General features: G+C 42.0%; 2 protein-coding genes across 4 annotated transcripts in view; both read left to right on the plus strand.

Moving 5' to 3' along the window:
* Positions 1-1,974: 1,974 nt before the first annotated feature.
* znf711 (zinc finger protein 711) lies at positions 1,975-18,087 on the plus strand. Of its 3 annotated transcripts, none has more exons than XM_061927556.2 (8): positions 1,975-2,128; positions 9,344-9,458; positions 9,533-9,644; positions 11,650-12,474; positions 12,572-12,718; positions 12,800-12,979; positions 15,125-15,268; positions 15,360-18,087. In XM_061927556.2, exons 3-8 carry the CDS (start codon positions 9,566-9,568, stop codon positions 16,538-16,540), a joined length of 2,556 nt encoding a protein of 851 aa, XP_061783540.1. In that variant the 5' UTR covers positions 1,975-2,128; positions 9,344-9,458; positions 9,533-9,565; the 3' UTR covers positions 16,541-18,087. The 3 variants fall into 3 exon arrangements, with proteins under 3 accessions (XP_061783540.1, XP_061783539.1, XP_061783541.1); XM_061927555.2 differs by having other exon boundaries at positions 9,344-9,420; XM_061927557.2 differs by having other exon boundaries at positions 9,344-9,420; positions 15,125-15,259.
* Positions 18,088-20,118: 2,031 nt separating this feature from the next.
* kctd12b (potassium channel tetramerisation domain containing 12b) overlaps positions 20,119-24,859 on the plus strand; it is a 60,680-nt gene continuing 55,939 nt past the window's right edge. The window contains exon 1 of the mRNA XM_061927658.2: positions 20,119-21,423. Coding sequence (XP_061783642.1) covers positions 20,580-21,423 — 844 coding nt within the window. The 5' untranslated portion in view covers positions 20,119-20,579. The remainder of the gene's footprint in view (positions 21,424-24,859) is intronic.

Genomic DNA, 24,859 nt, shown 5'->3' on the forward strand with positions numbered 1-24,859 from the left:
CTTTTTTCCCCGTAGAAGAGGAAGTGCTTCTTCTTCTACGGTAAGCAACCGCCAAGGTAAGCACTCGCCCCCATTACGTTCCATTTCCTTTGTGTGTTTACATCTGTAAAGACCACAAAATGGCTCCTACTAAGCGACACACTGTGGTTCTAGCTTGCCATGCTAATGGCCAGAAACTTCCACCCATGGTGATATTCAAAAGGAAGACCTTGCCAAAAGAGAACTTTCCAGCCGGCGTCATCATAAAAGCTAACTCGAAGGGATGGATGGATGAAGAAAAGATGAGCGAGTGGTTAAGGGAAGTTTACGCGAAGAGGCCGGGTGGCTTTTTTCACGCAGCTCCGTCCATGTTGATATACGACTCCATGCGCGCCCACATCACAGATGGTGTCAAAAAACAAGTGAAGCACACAAATACAACACTCGCCGTCATTCCGGGTGGACCTACTCAGTGGCCTAGTGGTTAGAGTGTCCGCCCTGAGATCGGTAGGTTGTGAGTTCAAACCCCGGCCGAGTCATACCAAAGACTATAAAAATGGGACCCATTACCTCCCTGCTTGGCACTCAGCATCAAGGGTTGGAATTGGGGGTTAAATCACCAAAATGATTCCCGGGCGCGGCCACCGCTGCTGCCCACTGCTCCCCTCACCTCCCAGGGGGTGATCAAGGGTGATGGGTCAAATGCAGAGAATAATCTCGCCACACCTAGTGTGTGTGTGACAATCATTGGTACTTTAACTTTAACTTTATTAACCAAAGAACTCCAACCGCTCGATATTGGTGTCAACAAGGCATTTAAAGCACGACTGCGAACGGCGTGGGAACAATGGATGACCGAAGGCGAACACACATTCACTAAGACAGGGAGACAGCGCCGGACGACATACGCCAACATCTGCCAGTGGATCGTAAATGCCTGGGCGGATATTTCGGTCTCAACTGTGGTCCGAGCTTTCCGGAAGGCAGGATTCACGGAACTGCTGGAAAAACAACAGCGACACTGACTCCGATGACTTCGACGAGACGGAGCCGGCCATTTTGGATCCCGTATTCGCCCAACTTTTTAATTCGGACACCGTAGGAGAAGAATTCGAGGGATTTATGAATGAAGAATAACTTCAGAAAGTGAGTGTTATGTTTATTTTGTGTGTTGTGACATTAACGTTCGAGCAACATTAAGTTATTGCTATTGCTCTGCACTATTTTGAATTTTACTATGTTTGTGATTGCACATTTGCACATTACCGTACATTTTGGGAGTGAACAGAGTTGTTAGAACGCTGGTTTTTAATATATTATTAAAGTTTAACTGACCTATCTGACTGTTTTTTTGACATTCCCTGTAGCGCAGTTAGATGCGGCTTATAACACGGGCGGCTTATAGGTGGACAAAGTTTTGAAATATGCCGTTCATTGAAGCGCGGCTTTTAACACGGGGCGGCTTATGGTGCGGAAAATACGGTAACTCTAAATTACTTAGAATATGTTCCCCATACTAAAGTGTTACCATAAACCTATAACTTTGTCTTGAATTTGAGAAAAATGTTTTTTTTCACTAAAGAAGGGTTCGGTGAATGCGCATATGAAACTGGTGGGGTTCGGTACCTCCAACAAGGTTAGGAACCACTGCGCTAATAAGTTCCACTCTGCAGCAGCAGGATGTTGTTTCCTGGGTGGATGACCAAAAATTGCTACCCAACCCCTCCCTGACAAAATGGCCTACAGGCCTCATCTGTGCAAACAAAAGTCGGGTTGGATTTTTTCCCCCCGAAATGTTTTCATGGGTTCGGTATGTTTAAGAAACATTGTTGTTTCCATGCACACAGCGAATGCTATGTTGTCATTATCAGAAAAAAAAAGCAGTTGGTGTAACTGCTCTCTTATGCATGACGCAAATAGTAAGGGATCAGCGGTAAACGAGGCCACGCATTGTCTGCCCCCCCCCGCCCTCCCTCCCTCCTTGCTTGTCAGCGAGCAAGCTGATTGGCTGAGGCCTAGCAAAGAGTGCGCGGGGATCCAAAACTGCAGGCCGCACTTAGCTTACCGTCAAAAATAAACCTAAAACAATAATAGACAAAACGGAGGAGGGCGAGAAAACACCGAGAGAGTCGGAAGACGACGTTATCAGGTAAACTCGCTTTTATCCAATTCGAATGGAACGCGGTTTAATCCGCAGGGGCCCAGTGGGCCGTAGCGGGCCTCTTTCAGCCTCCCCGGACAACAACATGGAGATAATGCGGCACCACCTAGCTTAGCGGGCTAGCTAGCTGGCACGACGCTCTTGCCTTTGTTGACATCTACTTTATGCATTGCGAGACGTGAATTCGGCGCCGTGTATGATACTGCTTCTATTCTTAGATAATTAAACACCAAATACTTTATAATTTCTCCGTTTAAGGCGACCGACGAATGCGCTGGGTTAGCCGTCATGCTAAAACAAAATGGCGCCGGGGCTTGTTTGCTAGTTAGCTTGAGCCTTACTCAAACATTGCATAACGTCTGCAATATTTTAAGGCGAGACCATTTTTTTTTTTTTTTTACATATTCTAATAATTGTTCACGCAACATGTGATCACACTTAACTACTGAAACATGGGCAACTTTAACGCACTGCCAGATATTGAATACTTATATTGGAGCTGTGACGTGACGACAGTGCATGATAACCACCGCAGGAATCCCGCAGAGGCGATACTTGCGGGCTTGTCCTGCCCACCGTGCAGGGTTGATCCCTTTCCTTCCCCCCCCAACCCCCAGTTTTTGTCAGTCATCAAGCTCAACCGGCTCCAGGTGTATGGTTATATAGCCCCCAGGTTAAAGGCACTTGCAGTACTATTGGTCGGCATTGGACGGAGCCAGATGTCAACAAGAGGGTCCCTTCCCCCTTTTCCCCAGTGCAGAAAATACCATATTTAAGTTTTTTTCTCCGATATATACAAACCCTGTTTCCATATGAGTTGGGAAATTGTGTTAGATGTAAATATAAACGGAATACAATGATTTGCAAATCATTTTCAACCCAAATTCAGTTGAATATGCTACAAAGACGACATATTTTGATGTTTGAGTTTGAGTTTATTTCGAACATGCAAGTATACAACATGCAGAGGTGGGTAGAGTAGCCAGAAATTGTACTCAAGTAAGAGTACTGTTACTTTAGAGATTTATTACTCAATGTGTACTGAGCAAGACACTTCACCCTTGCTCCTGATGGGTGCTGGTTAGCGCCTTGCATGGCAGCTCCCTCCATCAGTGTGTGAATGTGTGTGTGAATGGGTAAATGTGGAAGTAGTGTCAAAGCGTTTTGAGTACCTTGAAGGTAGAAAAGCGCTATACAAGTACAACCCATTTATCATTTATTTAAGTAAAAGTAAGGAGTAGTCACCCAAATATTTACTTGAGTAAAAGTAAAAAGTATGTTGTGAAAAATCTACTCAAGTACTGAGTAACTGATGAGTACCGTATTTTCCACACCATAAGGCGCCCTGGGTTAAAAGCCGCGCCTTCAATGAACGGCATATTTCAAAACTTTGTCCACCAATAAGCCGCCCCGTGTTGTAAGCCGCATCTAACTGCGCTAAAGGAATGTCAAAAAAACAGTCAGATAGGTCAGTCAAACTTTAATAATATATTAAAAACCAGCGTTCTAACAACTCTGTTCACTCCCAAAATGTACGCAAATGTGCAATCACAAACATACGTATATCAACATGGACAGAGCTGCGTGAAAAAAGCCACCCGGCCTCTTCGCGTAAACTTCCCTTAACCACTCGCTCATCTTTTCTTCATCCATCCATCCCTTCGAGTTAGCTTTTATGATGACGCCGACTGGAAAGGTCTCTTTTGGCAAGGTCTTCCTTTTGAATATCATCATGGGTGGAAGTTAGCATGGCAAGCTAGAACCACAGTGAAGGATGACTTCTCATTCCCTGTGGTGCGAATATTCACCGTACGTGCTCCCGTTCCACAGTGCGGTTCACAGGAATATCAGCTGTGAAATACGGTAGTAATCCGTGTGCGGATGGAGAGATTGCGTCTTTTTATGAACCGGATCGCTTAGTAGGAGCCATTTTGTGGTCTTTACAGATGTAAACAGGAAATGAAACGTACGGTGATATCCGCGCGTTTTTTCTTCTTCTTCCGGGGGCGGGTGAAGCGCTTCCTGTTCTATGGGGGCGGGTGCTTTCCTTGGCGGTTGCTTGCGTAGAAGAAGAAGCGCTTCCTGTTCTACCGGGAAAAAAGATGGCGGCTGTTTACCGAAGTTGCGAGACCGAAACTTTATGAAAATGAATCGTAATAAAGCGCACCGGGTTATAAGGCGCACTGTCAGCTTTTGAGAAAAATTGTGGTTTTTAGGTGCGCCTTATAGTGCGGAAAATACGAATACAATGATTTGCAAATCATTTTCAACCCAAATTCAGTTGAATATGCTACAAAGACGACATATTTTGATGTTTGAGTTTGAGTTTATTTCGAACAGGCAAGTATACAACATGCAGAGGTGGGTAGAGTAGCCAGAAATTGTACTCAAGTAAGAGTACTGTTACTTTAGAGATTTATTACTCAATGTGTCCTGAGCAAGACACTTCACCCTTGCTCCTGATGGGTGCTGGTTAGCGCCTTGCATGGCAGCTCCCTCCATCAGTGTGTGAATGTGTGTGTGAATGGGTAAATGTGGAAGTAGTGTCAAAGCGTTTTGAGTACCTTGAAGGTAGAAAAGCGCTATACAAGTACAACCCATTTATCATTTATTTAAGTAAAAGTAAGGAGTAGTCACCCAAATATTTACTTGAGTAAAAGTAAAAAGTATGTTGTGAAAAATCTACTCAAGTACTGAGTAACTGATGAGTAACATACACACACACGCACACACACACACACACACACACACACACACACACACACACATATATATATATATATATATACTGTACATACATACATACATTGATATATACAGTATATAATTTATATTTATTTATTTTGCCGTTTTTGTTTACATGTTAAAGGTGTTTTAATGAATATACATGCATGTTTAACATATAGATTCCTTTCTTTCATGAAGACAAGAATATAAGTTGGTGTATTACCTGATTCTGATGACTTGCATTGATTGTAATCAGACAGTAGTGTTGATAACATCCACGTTTTCAAATGGAGGAGAAAAAAAGTTCCTCCTTTCTGTCTAATACCACATGAAAATGGTTGGTTTTTGGCATCTTATTTATCCAGCTTCCATGTTCGTTTTTATACACTTTACAAGAAATACATTGGCGGCAAACTCCGTAGCTTGCTAGCTTGTTTGCGCTGGCTTTTGGAGACTCTTATTTAGTAAGCGCAAGCGCGACGGAAACGGCACTTTTATTGTGAAGACAGGAACTGTGCGGTTAGTCTTTAGGTTTTTGACCGGAAGTACGGCTGAAATTAAAAAAGTGTCTTTTTTTTCCCCACACTTTTGATTGATTGATTGAAACTTTTATTAGTAGATTGCACAGTACAGTACATATTCCGTACAATTGACAACTAAATGGTAACACCCCAATAAGTTTTTCAACTTGTTTAAATCAGGTCATGTGACCGCCTGGCTCTGTTTGATTGGTCCAACGTCACCAGTGACTGCATCTGATTGGTGGAACGGAGTGAACGTCACCAGTGACTGTATTTGTTGAAACGCAGGCACTATGAAGGTCTGTCTGACAGACCAAAACAAACAAAGCGTGCATTAACAGATCGATAAAAATTAGTAGCGAGTAGCGAGCTGAATGTAGATAAAAGTAGCGGAGTAAAAGTAGCGTTTCCTCTCTATAAATATACTCAAGTAAAAGTAAAAGTATGTTGCATTAAAACTACTCTTAGAAGTACAATTTATCCCAAAAGTTACTCAAGTAGATGTAACGGAGTAAATGTAGCGCGTTACTACCCACCTCTGACAACATGATACATCACAATCTCCAGTTTCTCTTTTCAACATGTTCGAAAAGGAGTAGGAAGAAGCAGAGCTTATTTAATCCTACCCCTTTTCTTTTACATAACAGTTGCTAAAACTTTTGTTCACTTCCTGTTCTCAATTTATTCACAATATACTCCATAAGTAATCACAATAAATAAGTAAATAAATAATAATTGGTGAAGTAAGTTACATTTCATATGTTGAGATAAGTAAGATTATTTTGTGAGTGAAAGAATGAAAGAATGGATGAGTTAAATAAATTCAGAATGTTTATCATGGTTCTTCTTCTTTGTACTTTGTAAACACTTTAAGTTTGAAGAGTTTCTTGAAGTGGATCATATTAGTACATTGTTTGATTGCTTTGCTTAATCCATTCCATCATTTAATTCCACATACTGATATACTGAAGGTCTTAAGTGTTGTACGTGCATACAAATGTTTTAAATTACATTTCTCCCTAAGATTATATTTCTCCTCTTTTTTTGAGAAGAATTGTTGTATATTCTTGGGTAGCAGGTTATAGTTTGCTTTGTATATAATTTTAGCTGTTTGCAAATTCACTGTGTCGTAGAATTTCAGAATCTTTGATTCAATAAATAAAGGATTTGTGTGTTCTCTATATCCAACATTATGTATTATTCTAACTGATCTTTTTTGTAACACCGTTAATGAATGAAGTGTACTTTTGTAATTATTTCCCCATATTTCTGCACAATAACTCAGATATGGTAACACTAGTGAGCAGTAGAGAATATGAAGTGATTTTTTGTCTAGAACATGTTTTGCTTTATTCATTATTGACGTGTTTTGATGTTCAAACTGATAAACATTTTTTTTTTTTTTTGCAAATAATCATTAACTTTAGAATTTGATGCCAGCAACACGTGACAAAGAAGTTGGGAAAGGTGGCAATAAATACTGATAAAGTTGAGGAATGCTCATCAAACACTTATTTGGAACATCCCACAGGTGTGCAGGCTAATTGGGAACAGGTGGGTGCCATGATTGGGTGTAAAAACAGCTTCCCAAAAAAATGCTCAGTCTTTCACAAGAAAGGATGGGGCGAGGTACACCCCTTTGTCCACAACTGCATGATCAAATAGTCAAACAGTTTAAGAACAACGTTTCTCAAAGTGCAATTGCAAGACATTTAGGGATTTCAACATCTACGGTCCGTAATATCATCAAAAGGTTCAGAGAATCTGGAGAAATCACTCCAAGTAAGCGGCATGGCCGGAAACCAACATTGAATGACCGTGACCTTCGATCCCTCAGACGGCACTGTATCAAAAACCGACATCAATCTCTAAAGGATATCACCACATGGGCTCAGGAACACTTCAAAAAACCACTGTCACTAAATACAGTTGGTCGCTACATCTGTAAGTGCAAGTTAAAGCTGTACTATGCAAAGCGAAAGCCATTTATCAACAACATCCAGAAACGCCGCCGGCTTCTCTGGGCCCGAGATCATCTAAGATGGACTCATGCAAAGTGGAAAAGTGTTCTGTGGTCTGACGAGTCCACATTTCAAATTGTTTTTGGAAATATTCGACATCGTGTCATCCGGACCAAAGGGGAAGTGAACCATCCAGACCGTTATCGACGCAAAGTTCAAAAGCCAGCATCTGTGATGGTATGGGGGTGCATTAGTGCCCAAGGCATGGGTAACTTACACATCTGTGAAGGCACCATTAATGCTGAAAGGTACATACAGGTTTTGGAACATTATATGCTGCCATCTAAGCGCCGTCTTTTTCATGGACGCCCCTGCTTATTTCAGCAAGACAATGCCAAGCCACATTCAGCACGTGTTACAACAGCGTGGCTTCGTAAAAAAAAGAGTGCAGGTACTTTCCTGGCCCGCCTGCAGTCCAGACCTGTCTCCCATCGAAAATGTGTGCCGCATTATGAAGCGTAAAATACGACAGCGTAGACCCCGGACTGTTGAACGACTGAAACTCTACATAAATCAAGAATGGGAAAGAATTCCACTTTCAAAGCTTCAACAATTAGTTTCCTCAGTTCCCAATTGTTTATTGAGTGTTGTTAAAAGAAAAGGTGATGTAACACAGTGGTGAACATGCCCTTTCCCAACTACTTTGGCACGTGTTGCAGCCATGAAATTCTAAGTTAATTATTATTTGCAAAAAAAAAATAAAGTTTATGAGTTTGAACATCAAATATCTTGTCTTTGTAGTGCATTCAATTGAATATGGGTTGAAAAGGATTTGCAAATCATTTTATTCCGTTTATATTTACATCAAACACAATTTCCCAACTCATATGGAAACGGGGTTTGTACTTTTTAAACTGTATGCAGACCGTACTGAATTCATCTCAAATCTTTGCAATACGATTTGTGCATTATTGTGCACTAATGTTCATGCTTTTCTGTCCCAGGCGGATCAATTGCATTGATGGGAGGACACATCTAAAATCCTGTTTTTATTTTAATGTTCTGGGCAGCAAAAACCGGCTCCAGGTGTAAGGTTATATAGCCCCAGGTTAAAGGCACTTGCAGTACTATTGGTTGGCATTGGACGGAGCCAGTTGTCAACAATAGGGTCCCTTTCCCCTGTTCCCCAGTGCAGAAAATACCATATTTAAGTTTTTTTTCTCCGATATATATACTTTTTAGACTGTATGCAGACCGTACTGCATTTATCTCAAATCTTTGCAACACGATTCATGCATTATCGGCAGCACAAGTCTTAACAGGGGCCAGGAAACTCGAGCATATAATCCCAATTCTTCAGAGTTTGCACTGGCTCCCTGTTCATTTTAGAATTGATTTTAAAACCTTGCTGTTTGTTTTTAAAGCTTTACATGGACTGGCACCTCAGTATATCTCGGACCTCATCCAAATTTACACTCCTGCATTTACACTCTGGTCCGAGAGCCAGCTCCAGCTCATGGTGCCCAAGACCAGACTTAAATCCAGGGGAGACAGGGCCTTCTCTGTGGTCGGCCCTAAGCTCTGGAACACTCTGCCCCTCCATGTTCAAACTGCTCCCACAGTGGAGTGTTTTAAGATCTCGTCTTAAGACCCACTTTTTTTTCTTTGGCTTTTAACACTACGTGAGTTGTGTGGTCTGTTGTCCTGTGTTTTTTTTTTTATATATACATTTTGATTTCTATTTACTGTTTTAATTGGTTTTACCCTTTAAAATCGTTTTTAATCATATTTATTTTTATATTGTTGTTATATTGGTTTTATATTGATTTAGTTTTTGTTTTTATTCAGTCATTGGTGGAGCTAAGGATAATATTTGAATATTGTTTTTAATATTGTTGTGCAGCACTTTGGAAACATTTTTGTTGTTTAAATGTGCTATATAAATAAAGTGGATTGGATTATTGTACACTAATGTTCATGCTTTTCTGTCCCAGGCGGATCAATTGCATTGATGGGAGGACACATCTAAAATCCTGTTTTTATTTTAACGTTCTGGGCAGCAAATGTGAAGGTATTTTTTTTCTTCATGTTGCCATGATGTCATGAATTGTATGTACTACTATTTTATAGCAAGCAACACACCATTAAGGGAAATAAACAGGCTACTGATATATATCTCATAGTTTTCAGGCTGTTTTATTTTCCCTGAATTAAACATGGACCAAGGAGGTGGTGTGTTGGAGTTACATACACAGGAGCTGAAGATGCCCCATGCTATGATCATGCAAGACTTTGGTAGGTGGTGATGTTGTCAACATATCCTAATTTTTCTTTAAGTATTAACCTTGTAAACTGGAATCTGAGTCATAACAAAAAAAAGAATCAGGTTGCTCGAGGGACCTGAGCTACATACCATTTCCTGTAGCTGAAACAATGTTGTTTTTCTTTAGACCACAAACTAATCAAGACCTCTGTTGGTTTTATGTCTGTGATATCAAGATAAAATTAGTCACTAACCAGTTTCACATAATCAACCACATTTTTTAAAGGGGACCTATGGTGATTTTCTAATGTATTAATGTTGTTACAATGTTGATGGGGATGGACAATATGGCCTAAAATCTGTCTATATTGTGATAAATATTTCAGCCTCTGGCGATAACAATGTATTATTTGGCATATAAATGATAGTACTACCTTTTCAAAATGGGTTACAAATGCTCCTAATTTGCAGTAACATATTGTCATTTCCAGTAGTTTTTTTCACAACTATTAATCTACTTGCTAATTTACTATTCATACCTGGTTACTTTGTGCTGTAACGTGTATCCATCTACACTTTTGTTAAAGTGTAATAAGAGCTTACTCCTCTGTTTGAATATTTTACATTCGTTTTGGGTGATACTACCAATGTGGTTATTGAGTCAATACAATGTAGTTACAGGGGCAGAATTGAGTCATACTTAAAATTTTCAGGATCATTAAATTATTACATTTTGTAATCTGACAAAAACAGGATGGCGGTGTGACAGTATCAATTGATTTTTAAATTATTTCTGTATTCCCTTTTATTACATAGACAAGCGGTAGAAAATAGATGGAATTCCAGTCAGCAGTGCAAAATAACTTAATTAAATCAAAAAACTACAATTTCCTGTTATTTACTGAGTTTCTTAACAAAAACAACAAATATTTTATTATGATAGAACATTTTTATCTAATCACTGCAATATCGACTGATAATATACTTATTATCATACTGTTGATATTTGTATCCATCCGCCCACTCAAGAGCTGTTGCTATGTTGTTTTTGTGTAGTGTAGCATGTTTAACTATTCCTTGTCCTTTAGTCCTCAGCGATAGTAATACTTGTAAGAACTGCAGTGTATTTGCTGCCTTGTTGATGAAGACTAGTGATTTAGAAGCTGCACAGTGGAGGGACGTTGGCCACGTTAACTCGTTGAGGACGCTTGCTCGATGTCAAAATAAATACTTCCGTGTTTATTTGTCCACTTTTTTAGGAACAGTTTCTCTAAAAAAGGGAAACCGTTACTGTTACATCAACTTGCGCCAGTACAAAGCTTGATTAGCAGCTAAAATCTGTCGAAAAAGACAACGCCATTTTTAAATTATATTTTAAAAACCATAAGATAAATAAAGATAAGTATTATTTTCATCTAATCACGGCATGCGCACAATAACACCGCCGTGCGACATTCAGTGAGAAAGTCTGGTACAAATAAAGTGATTCCTTTTCAGATGTTGCTTTTTTTTTTCCATAGTTCTTTTTATTGATTTCACATTCACATTAACAACAAATTCAAACCCTTTTCATCCCCTACCCCTGCTGTCACTCAAAACAAAAACAAAAAACAAAAGTAAGAGTACAAAAGTACCCAGAGTAAAAAAAAAAAAAGACTGATCAATCTGTTTATGACGTTTATTTTTGACTGTGTCTGGAAAAAAATAGCAGTGGTATTCGTCTTTAAGATACTTATTTACAGTACATTTTTATGAGATCAATTCTGATACTTTTGGAGAGGGTGGGACATTAAAAGTTTCATTAGCAATCTAAAGAGAACGCACCACACATGAACAGTTTTTAGGCGTACTCAGAAAGCGGGTTATAAATGTGGCTGCAGCGCAATTTACACCAAGGCATATCCAATACATACGTAGACCACAATGAAGTTTGTTAATTGTGGATTACAATCATAATAGGTGATTTAGTAAAGTAAAGTATCTGTACAGTCAACTTTGACTTACCTTCCATTAATACTTTTTATTTTGTTTTAACAGTTGCAGGAATGGGTGGTTTGGCACACATTGACGGGGACCACATTGTGGTGTCTGTGCCAGAGGGCATGCTTCTTTCTGACGTGATGACTGATGAGGGCATTCTCCTGGAGCATGGGCTTGAGGTGGAGGGCCTAACTCAGGTAGTCGAAGACCTTGAAACTGAAGTGGTTGAAAGTCTACACGCGGATGTCGAGGGTTTGGAGGCAGAGGTGGTAGATGGGCTACAGACGCAAGTAGTGGAGCTGGAGGCTCAGGTTGTGGAAGGCCTCGATGGTGAAGTGGAGGTGGAGGGTCTCGAAGCACAGGTGGTCGAGGGTCTGGAAACTGAGGTCGATGTGGAGGACTTGGAAGCTCATGTTGTTGAAGGCCTTGAGGAAGAAGTGGAAGTGGAAGGCCTTGAAGCAGAGGTGGTCCAGGGTCTTGAGGTGGACGTAGAAAGTCTGCAGTCCCAGGATGTAGACGGCCATGAAATATGCAACGAAGACATGGAACACTCAGAACACAGTGTGATCATGCCGGAAAACATCTTGGGGACAGAGGTCGCAATCGAAGCTACTCTTGAACACCACCACGTGCTTACCTCGGATCTTATCCAGGATGCCAACCACCATGACGACATGTCAGACCAGGTGTTTGTAGCAGAGCTTCTGTCTGATCACCCGGACAACACTCTAGACCACCAACTTGTAGCAGAGGGACTGATGGTGACAAAAGCGGGTGCCGAGACTATAATCCACCAACAACTTCCATCTGAGGCAGTTCCTTTGCAGATGGATGAGGATGATGATGGACGAAGCAGCTCTGAAGATTACCTCATGATCTCTTGTAAGAAAGTGTTCCGTATATGGCAGTGTTTGTTATTATGATTGTCATGTTTATGACAACTGATCAAACTTTTTTTCCATATATTTTTGTCGTTTAGTGGATGAGGTGGGAGAGAAACTGGACATAGGAGACACCCCTTTGGAGATTAGCACTGAGGTAATGGAAGACAAGGAGTGCAAGGATGAGGATGGTGCTGAAGTCATCAAAGTCTACATTTTTAAAGCAGAAGCAGATGATGATTTAGGCAAGTTACTGAGTACATGTGCTGTGTTTTTCTTGGTAAACTACCCTTGTGACTTTGATTAAACTACCTCTTCTTCATCAGGTGGGACTGAGGTGATAACTGAGGATGATTACCAAAATGGCCACCCAGACCTTGAAGCTGCTTCATCAGGAAGACTTGGAGTTGGCCGTGACAAGATGGTCTACATGGCAGTGAAGAAGCATGTCAAAGTAGAAGAGGACGATGAGGATGAAAGTGAAGAGGACGATGATGATGACATTAGTAGGTTCTTGAGTCATCGTATATAAAACTTCTTGTGCTTTTTTTAAAACTTGGTTTTAGGGCCGTAACACTTCTGTGAGCTAGTGACTCATGACAACAGGGTTTCACCTCAATGTAATTGAATGTGGCGCACCGCCATGGCCAGGGCTTTTTTTGTACTTGATAAAAAATTAAAGTAATAGGCTCCAGCGCCCCCCGCTACCCCAAAAGGATTCAGCGGTAGAAAATGGATGGATGGATTGATAATATATTGTAGCCCCCAGAAGAAATCACACAAAGTCTGACGCTATTTTTTACTTTTATTGCCAATCTTATCACAACAAACAACGGCACAATTCCAACAGGTTATACCTCCCATAAAAACACTTTTGTGTCCTTGATTCTTTGCTTCCCCACAGGACACAGAACAATGCTTCCTAATTCTTCACCAATCACCTTACAGGCACAGGCGGTGTGTTTGCAAACATGGGAAAAACTGACATTAAATCCAAACCACACAAACATAAAACATTAACATTAGTTAGTCGTTACAGTATGAATAAATATATATATAGCCTATTATCTGTGCACTTTTGACAAGTGATGTACCGAAAACTTCCATCCATCCATCCATCCATCTTCTTCCGCTTATCCGAGGTCGGGTCGCGGGGGCAGCAGCTTAAGCAGGGAAGCCCAGACTTCCCTCTCCCCAGCCACTTCGTCCAGCTCCTCCCGGGGGATCCCGAGGCGTTCCCAGGCCAGCCGGGAGAGATAGTCTTCCCAGCGTGTCCTGGGTCTTCCCCGTGGCCTCCTACCGGTCGGACGTGCCCGAAACACCTCCCTAGGGAGGCGTTCGGGTGGCATCCTGACCAGATGCCCAAACCACCTCATCTGGCTCCTCTCGATGTGGAGGAGCAGCGGCTTTACTTCGAGCTCCCCCCGAATGACAGAGCTTCTCACCCTATCTCTAAGGGAGAGCCCCGCCACTCGGCGGAGGAAACTCATTTCGGCCGCTTGTACCCGTGATCTTGTCCTTTCGGTCATGACCCAAAGCTCATGACCAGGTGAGGATGGGAACGTAGATCGACCGGTAAATCGAGAGCTTTGCCTTCCGGCTCAGCTCCTTCTTCACCACAACGAATCGGTACAGCGTCCGCATTACTGAAGACGCCGCACCGATCCGCCTGTCGATCTCACGATCCACTCTTCCCCCACTCGTGAACAAGACTCCGAGGTACTTGAACTCCTCCACTTGGGGCAAGATCTCCTCCCCAACCCGGAGATGGCACTCCACCCTACCGAAAACTTGACCACCGAAAATAAACTTTGATCACCAAAAACCGCGCTACTGAAACCGTATGTAAACAAAACGCATGCCATTGTCTGGAGCGTTGTCTGCGATGTTGATGTGTATATTGTAGACATACCCGCGCGGACAGCCATCTTAAAAATGTGCAAATATTAAGAAGACAGTGGCGGCTTTTAAAAAGAGAATGTCCAACTGGAGCAACAGTGCCAAGCAAGTGTGACGTCATGCTCGCTTGAGCCTCTTTAGTCAGGGACGCCGAGGGACAGAAGTAGAGTTGCTAAACACAAGTTTTTATTTATTTATTAGCCTTTATTTAACCAGGTAAAATCCCATTGAGATCAAAGATCTCTTTTCCAAGGGAGACCTGACCAAGAGGGCAGCAGCAAGGTTACATTAAAAACAGTAAACAAATACATAAAACATCACATTTACAACATTAAAACTTGCTCACATGACACATGTGCATACAGACAAGGTAGACTGCAATCCTTTCACAGAAGCTTTAAACTCATTCAAGTACATTCTATAATAACACCAGAAGAAGACGCTAAATTTATTTAATATAAAAAGGTCATTAAAAGTCTGTAAACACATGAAAACATTTCAACAAAGTACCTTGTACAAAAAGCAACAATTGAAAATGTGGCAAAACTATTAAAATATTTGTTAATACTAATTAATGAAAGAAGATTTGTTTTAAATGTATGTATACATTTTTTTTTAGCCTTTTTAAAGAAAACCATGTCATTATAGCAAATTACTCAATGATATCATAGTGACCACGCACCCACCGACACGGGTATCTTGGCAGTTTAGGGGAAACCCTTGACAACGATCATTTTTGCTTTTTTGTGCAGGTGGTACAATAGATCAGGTTAAGACTGAAGCAGCAACACAATTTCTACAAATTCGAGAAGGGTTGGCTGCCAACCGTGTTCTCAAACCCAAAGCAAAGAAAAAGAAGAAAGGGGAGACTCGCCAGTGTCAGACCGGTATGAGAAGTATGCCCATCTTTTTATTGACTTTTTAGTGTAGATGCAGAAACAGCACAGCAAAAATTTGGATCTTTCTTAACTCAACGTTCTCTTTCAGCTGTCATCATTGGGCCTGATGGCATGCCTTTGACCGTCTACCCATGCCACATATGTGGAAAGAAGTTTCGCTCAAGAGGCTTTCTCAAATGCCACATGAAAAACCACCCGGACCACCTCCTCAAGAAGAAGTACCAGTGTACAGACTGTGACTTCACCACCAACAAAAAGATCAGTTTCCACAACCACTTGGAGAGTCACAAGCTGCTGAGCCACAACAGTGAGCGCTCTCCAGAATACACAGAGTACGCTCGGCGTTACCATGAGTCCAGCCCCCTGGGTTCTGACAAGCTCATTGTCAAGGACCGAGAACCCAAATTGCACCACTGCAAGTACTGCGACTATGAGACTGCTGAGCAAGGCCTGCTCAATCGTCACCTGCTAGCGGTGCACAGTAAGAACTTTGCACATGTGTGTGTCGAGTGTGCCAAAGGCTTCCGCCACCCATCCGAGCTGAAGAAACACATGCGGACCCACACAGGCGAGAAGCCCTATCACTGTCCGCACTGCGAATTCCGCTGTGCAGATCAGTCCAACTTAAAGACTCACATCAAGAGCAAGCATGGAGCAGATCTGCCCTTCAAGTGCAGCCACTGTCCCCAAGCCTACGCCGACGCACGGGAACTCCAACGTCACATAGAGATGGTGCAAGGCCACAAGACACATCAGTGCCCACACTGTGAGCACAAGAGCACTAACTCAAGTGACCTTAAACGACACATCATCTCTGTTCACACCAAGGACTTTCCTCACCAGTGTGACGTGTGTGAGAAAGGCTTTCACAGGCCCTCGGAGCTGAAGAAACACGCCGAGACGCACAAGGGTAGTAAGGTGCACCAGTGCCGGCACTGCAACTTCAATGCTCCTGACACGTTCACCCTGAGTCGCCATATTCTATCCTTGCATACCAAGGAACTTCCATTTAAGTGCAAGAGGTGCCGACGAGGATTCCGACAACCCGCGGAGCTAAAGAAACACATGAAGACGCACAGTGGTAGAAAGGTTTATCAGTGCCAGTATTGTGAGTACAACAGTACAGACGCTTCTGGCTTCAAGCGCCATGTTATCTCCATTCACACCAAGGACTACCCACACCGCTGCGACTACTGCACCAAGGGCTTTAGGAGGCCTTCCGAGAAAAGCCAGCACATAGCCAGGCATCACAAAGACATGTTGATGTAACGTCATCCCTCTTAATTAAGCTCACTCCTTTTCCCCCCCAGTAAATCTGTGTCACACACTCGGAGGTAATATTCGTGTAATAAACGTTAAATGGTGTAGGCTGTTGAAGGCAACGACAGTATGTTTGCCGTTCTGTGTTGTATTGGGTGTAAGAAACTCCCCCTGATACCAGAACACATTTTAGTTGTAAGTTAAATCTTAAAAAAAAAAAAGAGTGTGTGCACTGAGTGGGACATGTGTAAATAGTTTTTTGTTGTTGCAGAAAATCACATAACATATATTCAGGGTTTCAAATGTCTATATTTTTATACCCATTCAGCTGAAATGCTGCAAGAGGCTAATTGTGTCCTAAAAAATTAATGGAAAGGGTGGTTCATGAACATCATTGTTATTCAGAAGATGAGAAAGTTATCCTCCATTGTACCGACCAGTATCTTTATAACCAGATTTTTACCCCAACGTTTGTTTGACTGCCATCTGTATTTGCTTGTACCATTATGGAGCTCCTGAAAGGCTTTTGAGTGATGTTGACATACGTTACGCACCTTATGAGCATATCTAACTGTTTTATTTCCACAAATCTGCTTTTGAATGCTTAAACGTTTCTCAAATTGATTATGTATAAAAGAACCATAATCTGTTATATTTGTATTAAAGTTAATTCAGGGTTACTGGACTGATCAGATGAGTCGAAATGATCATAAAATATTTTGTTGTCTTGTCAAATTCTAAATATTGAGATGGTGCTACAAAATGAAACAGGTTTTAAAAAAAAAAAAAATTATGAATGGTTGGCTTCATTAACAACTTTGGTGGTTATATCGAACTGTTGTAAACTGCATTGTGTATGATGTTACCTTTGACACTGATGTGCTCAGTTAACTATTTGATTGCTACCATGCCTTACGTCTGCTGGTCTTTCTCCCTTAAGCACTGATGAACACAGCCAATCTGAAAATAAGTGATGTTTTTTTGTTTTGTTTTTTAACTCAAACATACTGTATCAATCCCATTCTCCCAGAGATTGTGTTTGAGTCAGTAGAAGGCACTTTAATAACATGTATTTTGTTGTATTTTAATGACATGTATGGGTTATATAAATATATGTATATGTTTAAGATATATACATATAATATAAACCCTCAGCTAATGATCACAAAGCCTTGTGAGTGGGTAAATGTTATCTATAGCAAATGGGCACAATACAATTGTTGTCAAAAGTGGTGGGTAAAACCATTTATCGTTCTGTTCCATGGCAAAGTGTATGGGTTTTGTGTTTTGGTTTGTGCTCACTAACAAAGTCTCCCAAATCCTAGTCCTACAGTCCTATACGTAAACCCGGCCCAATCCCAAATCTGGGATTATTCTCTAGTGGGTGATCATCATCATAGCATTAGTCTATTAAGTATTCACATATGCTGTTTCCATGAAATTGTGATATATATTAAAATCCCTGCTTTTCATGTACCTTAGTCTATATTTTTCTTTCAGTCTGATTGTGGATAAACTACTGGTGGGCAAAAAACCAAAATAAACTCATCTTTTTATGTTTCTTGTTTTTCTGTTGCGGCAATTTAAGTTTAATCAGACTCGAGTGTTATATTTGTAGAGAAAGTCATCTTGTTGGGTAATCCGCCATTAGATTTAGCAATATTGTGTATGTTAACATCAGTGTGCCATTTTACTGCCATGGTTGCAATGTACGTTACTTGAACAACGTGTACAAAAGATGTACCAGCTTGTTTTTTCTAGAACATCCCTGGCATTACAGCCTGGTTGTCAACAGCAACTGATGCAGCAATCAACATGCCGGTCATAAATCTTCCCTTTTATTTCACAGACTCATCCGCATTCTCGCAAAAGAGGCCGCCTGTCGGAGCCACCACTTTGCCATCACAACTCAATCATGTGCTTGGTTGGAGTCTGCAGAACATCCAACACACTCCAGCCTAAAAGCCTCAAGAGGGCCATCGCTGATGAGAATTGACGGCTGCATTAGGAGATAATCCAGGTCTGTGGAAAAGGTCACTGTCATTAAATGATGTGTTCATTTTACGCATATCAATGCTTGCATTGATTATAACGATGCACCTGCTTGGGGAAAATCCTGGAACAAGTGCAAGGATTGTGTAAAAGTGTGACACTAATCATTTTGTCCACAACCGCCATCACGTTGATTTAGTTTGCATGCGAGTCAGGCTGTTTGGATGTTACAGCGAAGGGACTCGCAAAGAGCTGGGACTAGCCATCAAGTCCTGTTCTTGGCATACAACCGTGACACATTCCACCCGCCCTGTGCAGGCCCACTTAGCCAGAGTGGACAGATCCAGGTTTTCTCAGACGAGGCTGTATTGCTTCCAAGTAGATGGGGATTGCAGAGTCCTCAGGGAAATCACAATGTTTGGGAGTCAGGGACATAAACAACAAGGAATGAGCTGCACATGTCACAGAAGACAACTATTGACTGGGAGAGAATCAGAAGGCCTGTTCGACAGGTTTTTTTTTGGCTCCATATTTGCATCCTAAAATGCAGTTGGTAGATGTTGGGACAAACCCATCAAGAATGTACATTTGAGGATTGTGCTGGTATCTCAATTCATTCATAAGAAAAATCCTCAAAATAGAAGGTGACTTCTCTGATTAAATGTCAGTCAACTTTAATCTAAAAAATGTTTTAAGGCATTGCTATGTATTTAATGTCATGGTGGAAATTGATTTACACATTAAGTTTACCAAATGAATAGGATTCTGATTAGCTGTCGTCCTTTTTGGTGTATTCAAAACAATGACATTATTAGACGTGAAGTATTTTAAAAACTGTTATAATAATAAAATATGTATTTCCTTATAGTAACTACTCAAAGGAGATGCATTTTAAAATAAATACAATTATTAAAATGTACACTTATTACACTGTATACTCAAACACATGTACATTGTAATACATATAATAAGTGCAATACATTATCAAATACGTTTTTTCCCCCTCAAAACTATTACATCGAGGCATACAAATCTGAAAAGGATATGACAAAAAATATTTGCGGGCTTTCAAACATGAAATGACACGAGGAGCAATTCTGCAGAAAGTCCGCTAGATGTCACTGTTTGACAGGTAGGCGAAATATACAAAACAAGTCCAATGTTGACAGTTGCCTTCATTCTATTGTTATTCAATTTAGTTCAGTCATTTTAATCATGCAACTTCTGCTTATCCAACTAACGTTTACATTGCCATTACCAAAAAATAAACTACCGATTATTTATTATTTTATTAGTTCTTTACTTTTAAATGTGGCAGACAATAGTACTTGTAAAAAAAGAAACATTTCCCTAATGTTAAACACCAATTTAGCTGTGCTATGATTTTTTTTAACTATTAAATAATACGAGTTGTAATAATATGTTTCCAGACACACTGACATGCCGTAAGTGGGGAAAAGGCGAATAGTACAATACGTGATTCAAACAGGTTACCAGGGAGCTTGTTGGTCAGGGCAGCAGCGCGTCACCGCCTGTGGGCGTGTCCTACCGGGCTGAATAATGCACCGCTAAGCCGCAGCAGAGCTCCAGTGAAACGTGCAGAGAGCAGCTGATCGCCTCATTGAGTAAGTGTGAGTGTGTGTCTGAGTCTGTGTTTGCTGTTGTCGGTGATGGAAACCACGGAGATCTTTTTGTACACCTTCCTCGCGTCTCACTACTTGTGGAGTGTCGTGTTCATCTCTTGGCTCTTTGTGTGTGGCTCGCCCACGGAGCTCACCAACTATGGATTGCCTCGTTGAAGTTGGCGGGGACCAGCTGCAGAGCCGTTATGGACTGTTGTGAAATTCCTCTTTTGAGAACTGGTGACCCAAACAGGATTTCCGCAGGATACCGCATCTGTTTCACATAACGGTTCGAGCCACTGTTTTGGTCATCATGGAGAAGGCTGGTGTTAGAATAGTGTAACTGTGTCAACTTGTTTTGGTGGCTCTGAAGTCAATCAGCGGAGAAGTGAACTTTGCACACGAGAGACCTGCATAGGTGGAAGAAGTCAGCCATGGCTTTACCAGATAGCAGCATATCTACAGAAGAGGCACCCTTCCCGGAGATCATAGAGCTGAATGTTGGCGGTCAGGTGTACATAACCCGCTGCTCAACCCTCACAAGTGTGCCCGACTCCCTGCTATGGGAGATGTTCAGTCGCAAGTCCGCCAAAGGACTGGCCAGGGACACCAAAGGGCGTTTCTTTGTGGACCGGGACGGGTTCCTTTTCCGTTACATCCTGGACTACATGCGGGACCAGCAGCTGGTCCTTCCAGACCACTTCCCTGAACGTGGGCGACTGCAGCGAGAGGCTGAGTTCTTCAACCTGCCCGAGCTCGTCAAGCACCTGGCGCCCAAAATCAGCAAGCAGAACTCAATGGGCGACGACGGGTGTCAGAGCGACCCGGAGGACTCCTCGCCCGGGATCGACACAGCCCGGAATCTTGGATCATTGAGCACTGCTGCGTCAGCCTGCGCCAGCCTGGTCCCCAGCCCCATGGACGGGAAGAGGTCCGGGTTCATCACAATCGGCTACAGAGGCTCGTACACCCTGGGCCGTGACACTCACACCGATGCCAAATTCCGTCGGGTGGCCCGCATCATGGTCTGTGGGAAAACCTCCCTGGCCAAGGAGGTCTTTGGCGACACCCTGAACGAGAGCCGCGACCCGGACCGCCCTCCTGAGCGCTACACGTCCCGCTACTATCTCAAGTTCACCTTTCTGGAACAGGCCTTCGACAAGCTGGCCGACGCCGGCTTCCACATGGTGGCCTGTAACTCCACAGGAACCTGCGCCTTTGCCCATGAGCAGACGGACGACAAGATCTGGACCAGCTACACAGAATATGTGTTCTACCGTGAGTGACGCTATCGACCATTGACCCCACCTCCCCAAACCCTTCACCCTGTCTCCAAGTGTCCCCTTCCAGCCTCAAGCCAGGCTCTTGCACCAGTAGATGTACTGTACATGTTTCTGCCCCAGGCTCCACAATTCCTCAACAGTGACTTTCTACACCTTCTCCCTTGACCTCAGACCCATCCAGTTTTCATCTAGTTGCAACTTTCCTCGCAGACGGACCTTCTGTGTACCACCCTCTTCATATCTCATCTCCCTTGGTGAAGCACAACTGGTAGTAACTTTGTTCAAATATAAAGCAAAAGGGCTTCTTATGCCAGCTTCTGAAGTGAATCACCGCAGTAATCGGACATCTTATAAGCCTTGAGGGGACGAGAGCCGTGAAAGAACTCTCATTTCCGGCGATTTTATGTCCCGTGTATCATGTCATAGTCGACCTGTCAGTAGTTACGAATAAATAAGGGTTTTATCTACTCGCAGTTACAACATGAACAGAAAAAATAGCAATGTTGGGGTGTCCTTTTCACTGTCGCTTGATAAAAAGCCCTATAAAGAGACCATGTGGACAGAAAACAAAGGTCACGGATGAAGTGTGTGCATTGATTGTGCAATGGAGCTTTTAGTGTTTCAATCAACCATGCCAAGAGGGAAGAGAACATAAGGAGTGTTGCAATACTTGCAGCCCACTGCTCTGTGTTTCTTGTGTTTTGTTGACCATGCGGTCTTGTTTTGACCCTTCTGAAAGAAACGCAGGTTATGTTGTGGATTCATGTCAGTGCTGTCGAAAGCTGTTGCATATTTGACTGCTGACGTCGCTGACTAAGTGAAAGCTAAACGAGAGGGGTAGGGATTATGATGTAGTTGGTGCTGTATATCAGAAACACACCTCAGACAATACAGACAAACGGAACCTGGGATTGGGAAGGTCGTTCAGATATACGTGCTGTAGAGAAACTATCAAATGTTTATTACGAGGAATGACAAACTTGCGAACACATTTATTTCCGAGGTGTTTGTAACGAAACATCACATTCTGAAGACTCGTCGGCAATTAAAATGAAGTGTTAAACTACAAAGCCCACTGCTCTGTTTGTTGTGTGTTGTTGACCCTTCTGGAAGAAACGCAGGTTATGTTGTGGATTCATATTGCATATTTGACGCTGACATCGCTGACTGTAAGTGAAAGCTAACCAATCTGGCGCCCTAGGCAAGATTTTAGGTGGCGCCCTTCCACATCGGCAGTGAAGTGTATATACTCACAAGAACCCGAATAGCTTTGTCTTTGACCTTTTTTTTTTACTTACAACTATACCTAATATATAAAGGGGTGGAAAAGTGACTATTACCTGCAGGGCAAACATTAGCTAACCAGATGGCAATAACAATGTAAACAAAAAACACCTGCTTAAAAGATCTAACACAAATGTCCCTGAGGAATGTAAGGTGGGAGTACTGTAATTACCTAACGTTACATTATTATTTTCCATAACAATTTAGCCCCCTCCACAATATTAACCCGACGTTAAAACAGAACTAGCTATTTATTGATTATCAATTGCCGAATCATGTAACATTAGCTTAATGCTAAAAAGCCAGGTTACTATCACATTCTGTAACGGACAAATAATTTCATGTAGGCTAACGTTACCTACCTGCTACCTCTGTCTTTTCTCGTTTCTCCTCCTCTTCTTTTCTCTTTTTTTCTTCCCTGGGCACCTGACAGTTTTGGCCGTTTTGACATCTTGTGTTGATTTTTTGATGTGGTGACGTCCAAAAAGAGTCATGATATGGGAAGGGAGGGGGCGCACCGTGCGGGGGGAGGAGGGGGGGCGTAATGTTGTAACAAATAATATTTCTATTAAATAGGCTTTACTTTGCATTTTAATTAACGTGGGATTATTTTTTGTATTTAGAAATAATAGTACCAACTTTTTTTTTCTTTTTTTTTTCTCCAACATTTGTGGCACTGGCGTGGCGCCCCCTTATGGACGGCGCCCTTAGCATTTGCCTATACGGCCTATGCCACGGGCCGGCCCTGAAGCGGGGTAGAGATTATGATGTAGTTGGTGCTGTTTTTACTTTGCTGCCGGTCCCCGTGTTGTCTGAACATCAGAAGCACACCTCAGACAATACAGACAAACAGAACCTGGGATTGGGAAGGTATTTCAAATAAACGCATACCTGCCAACTACTCCGGTTTTCCCGTAATTAGTACGGTTTTCATCAACCTATTCCGGGTTACGGTTGCAGTGATAAAAAATATTTTTTTTAAAGTTTTATTCACGAAATCGCGTAACAACAATGACAATCGACACTGCTTCCCGTAACTTCCTATCGAGCCATTCCGAATGCCATGCGCGAGGCTATTTATAGCACCGCTGCCAAGCACGAGGCACCAGTTGCCATTGTTTCCAAACGAGCGAACGATCATGGAATCAGCCGGAGAAAAATCGCAAACGAGTCTTAAACCGAAAAGAAAACTGCAGTCATTCCGTGAAGAATATTCAAAAGCCTATCCGGGAATAATTATCCGTTCCAAAAAGGGTGAAAACTACGCGAATTGCACCTTGTGCAGACAAGATTTTTCGATCGGACACGGAGGAATTAGCGATGTAAAAGACCACGTTGGGACAAAAAAAAACACAAGTCTAATGCCGTTGCTAGCGATACAAGTGGAAAACTTTCAACGTTTTTCGTCGCCCAAACAGATTCTTTGGCTGTGATAAATGCCGAAGTTTTATTTACGGAGGCAATAATTGAGCATGGACTTCCAATCGCACTGGCTGATCACATGGGACAGTTATTTCGGAAAATGTTTCCCGACTCGAAAATCGCCAAAAAATATGGATGTGGTCGAACCAAAACATCAAACATTATTCAGTGTCTTGGAACAGAATCCTCAAAAAGTATCGCCGATGTCATGAAGACGGAACCATTTAGCATGTCGACTGACGGCAGCACCGATTATGACGATGTAAAACTGTACCCCATTTGTGTTCGATATTTCGATGACGACATTGGAAAAGTATTGTCTCTACTGCACGTTTAAAAACGTGCTGTAGAGAAACTATCAAATGTTTATTATAGCTCGGTTGGTAGAGCGGCCGTGCCAGCAACTTGAGGGTTGCAGGTTCGATCCCCGCTTCCGCCATCCTCGTCACTGCCGTTGTGTCCTTGGGCAAGACACTTTACCCACCTGCTCCCACTTAGATATTGGCTTTCACTATGTAAAGCGCTTTGAGTCACTTGAGAAAAAGCGCTATATAAATGTAATTCACTTCACTATAATGAGGAATGGCAAACACATTTATTTCCGAGGTGTTTGTAACGAAACATCACAGTCCGAAGACTCGTCGGCAATTAAAATGAGGTGTTAAATGGTAAATGTGTTGTACTTGTATAGCACTTTTCTACCTTTTTAAGGAACTCAAACGCTT

The sequence above is a fragment of the Nerophis lumbriciformis genome, linkage group LG35, assembly GCF_033978685.3.
Source record: "Nerophis lumbriciformis linkage group LG35, RoL_Nlum_v2.1, whole genome shotgun sequence".
NCBI lineage: Eukaryota > Metazoa > Chordata > Actinopteri > Syngnathiformes > Syngnathidae > Nerophis > Nerophis lumbriciformis.

What these genes read in the sequence shown, in the direction of transcription:
- znf711 (XM_061927556.2), top strand. Translation starts at nt 9,566, where the DNA reads ATGGACCAAGGAGGTGGTGTGTTGGAGTTACATACACAGGAGCTGAAG. An exon ending in TATGATCATGCAAGACTTTG is followed by an intron (nt 9,645 to 11,649) that starts GTAGGTGGTGAT and finishes TTGTTTTAACAG; the next exon opens with TTGCAGGAATGGGTGGTTTG. An exon ending in GGACGATGATGATGACATTA is followed by an intron (nt 12,980 to 15,124) that starts GTAGGTTCTTGA and finishes TTTTTTGTGCAG; the next exon opens with GTGGTACAATAGATCAGGTT.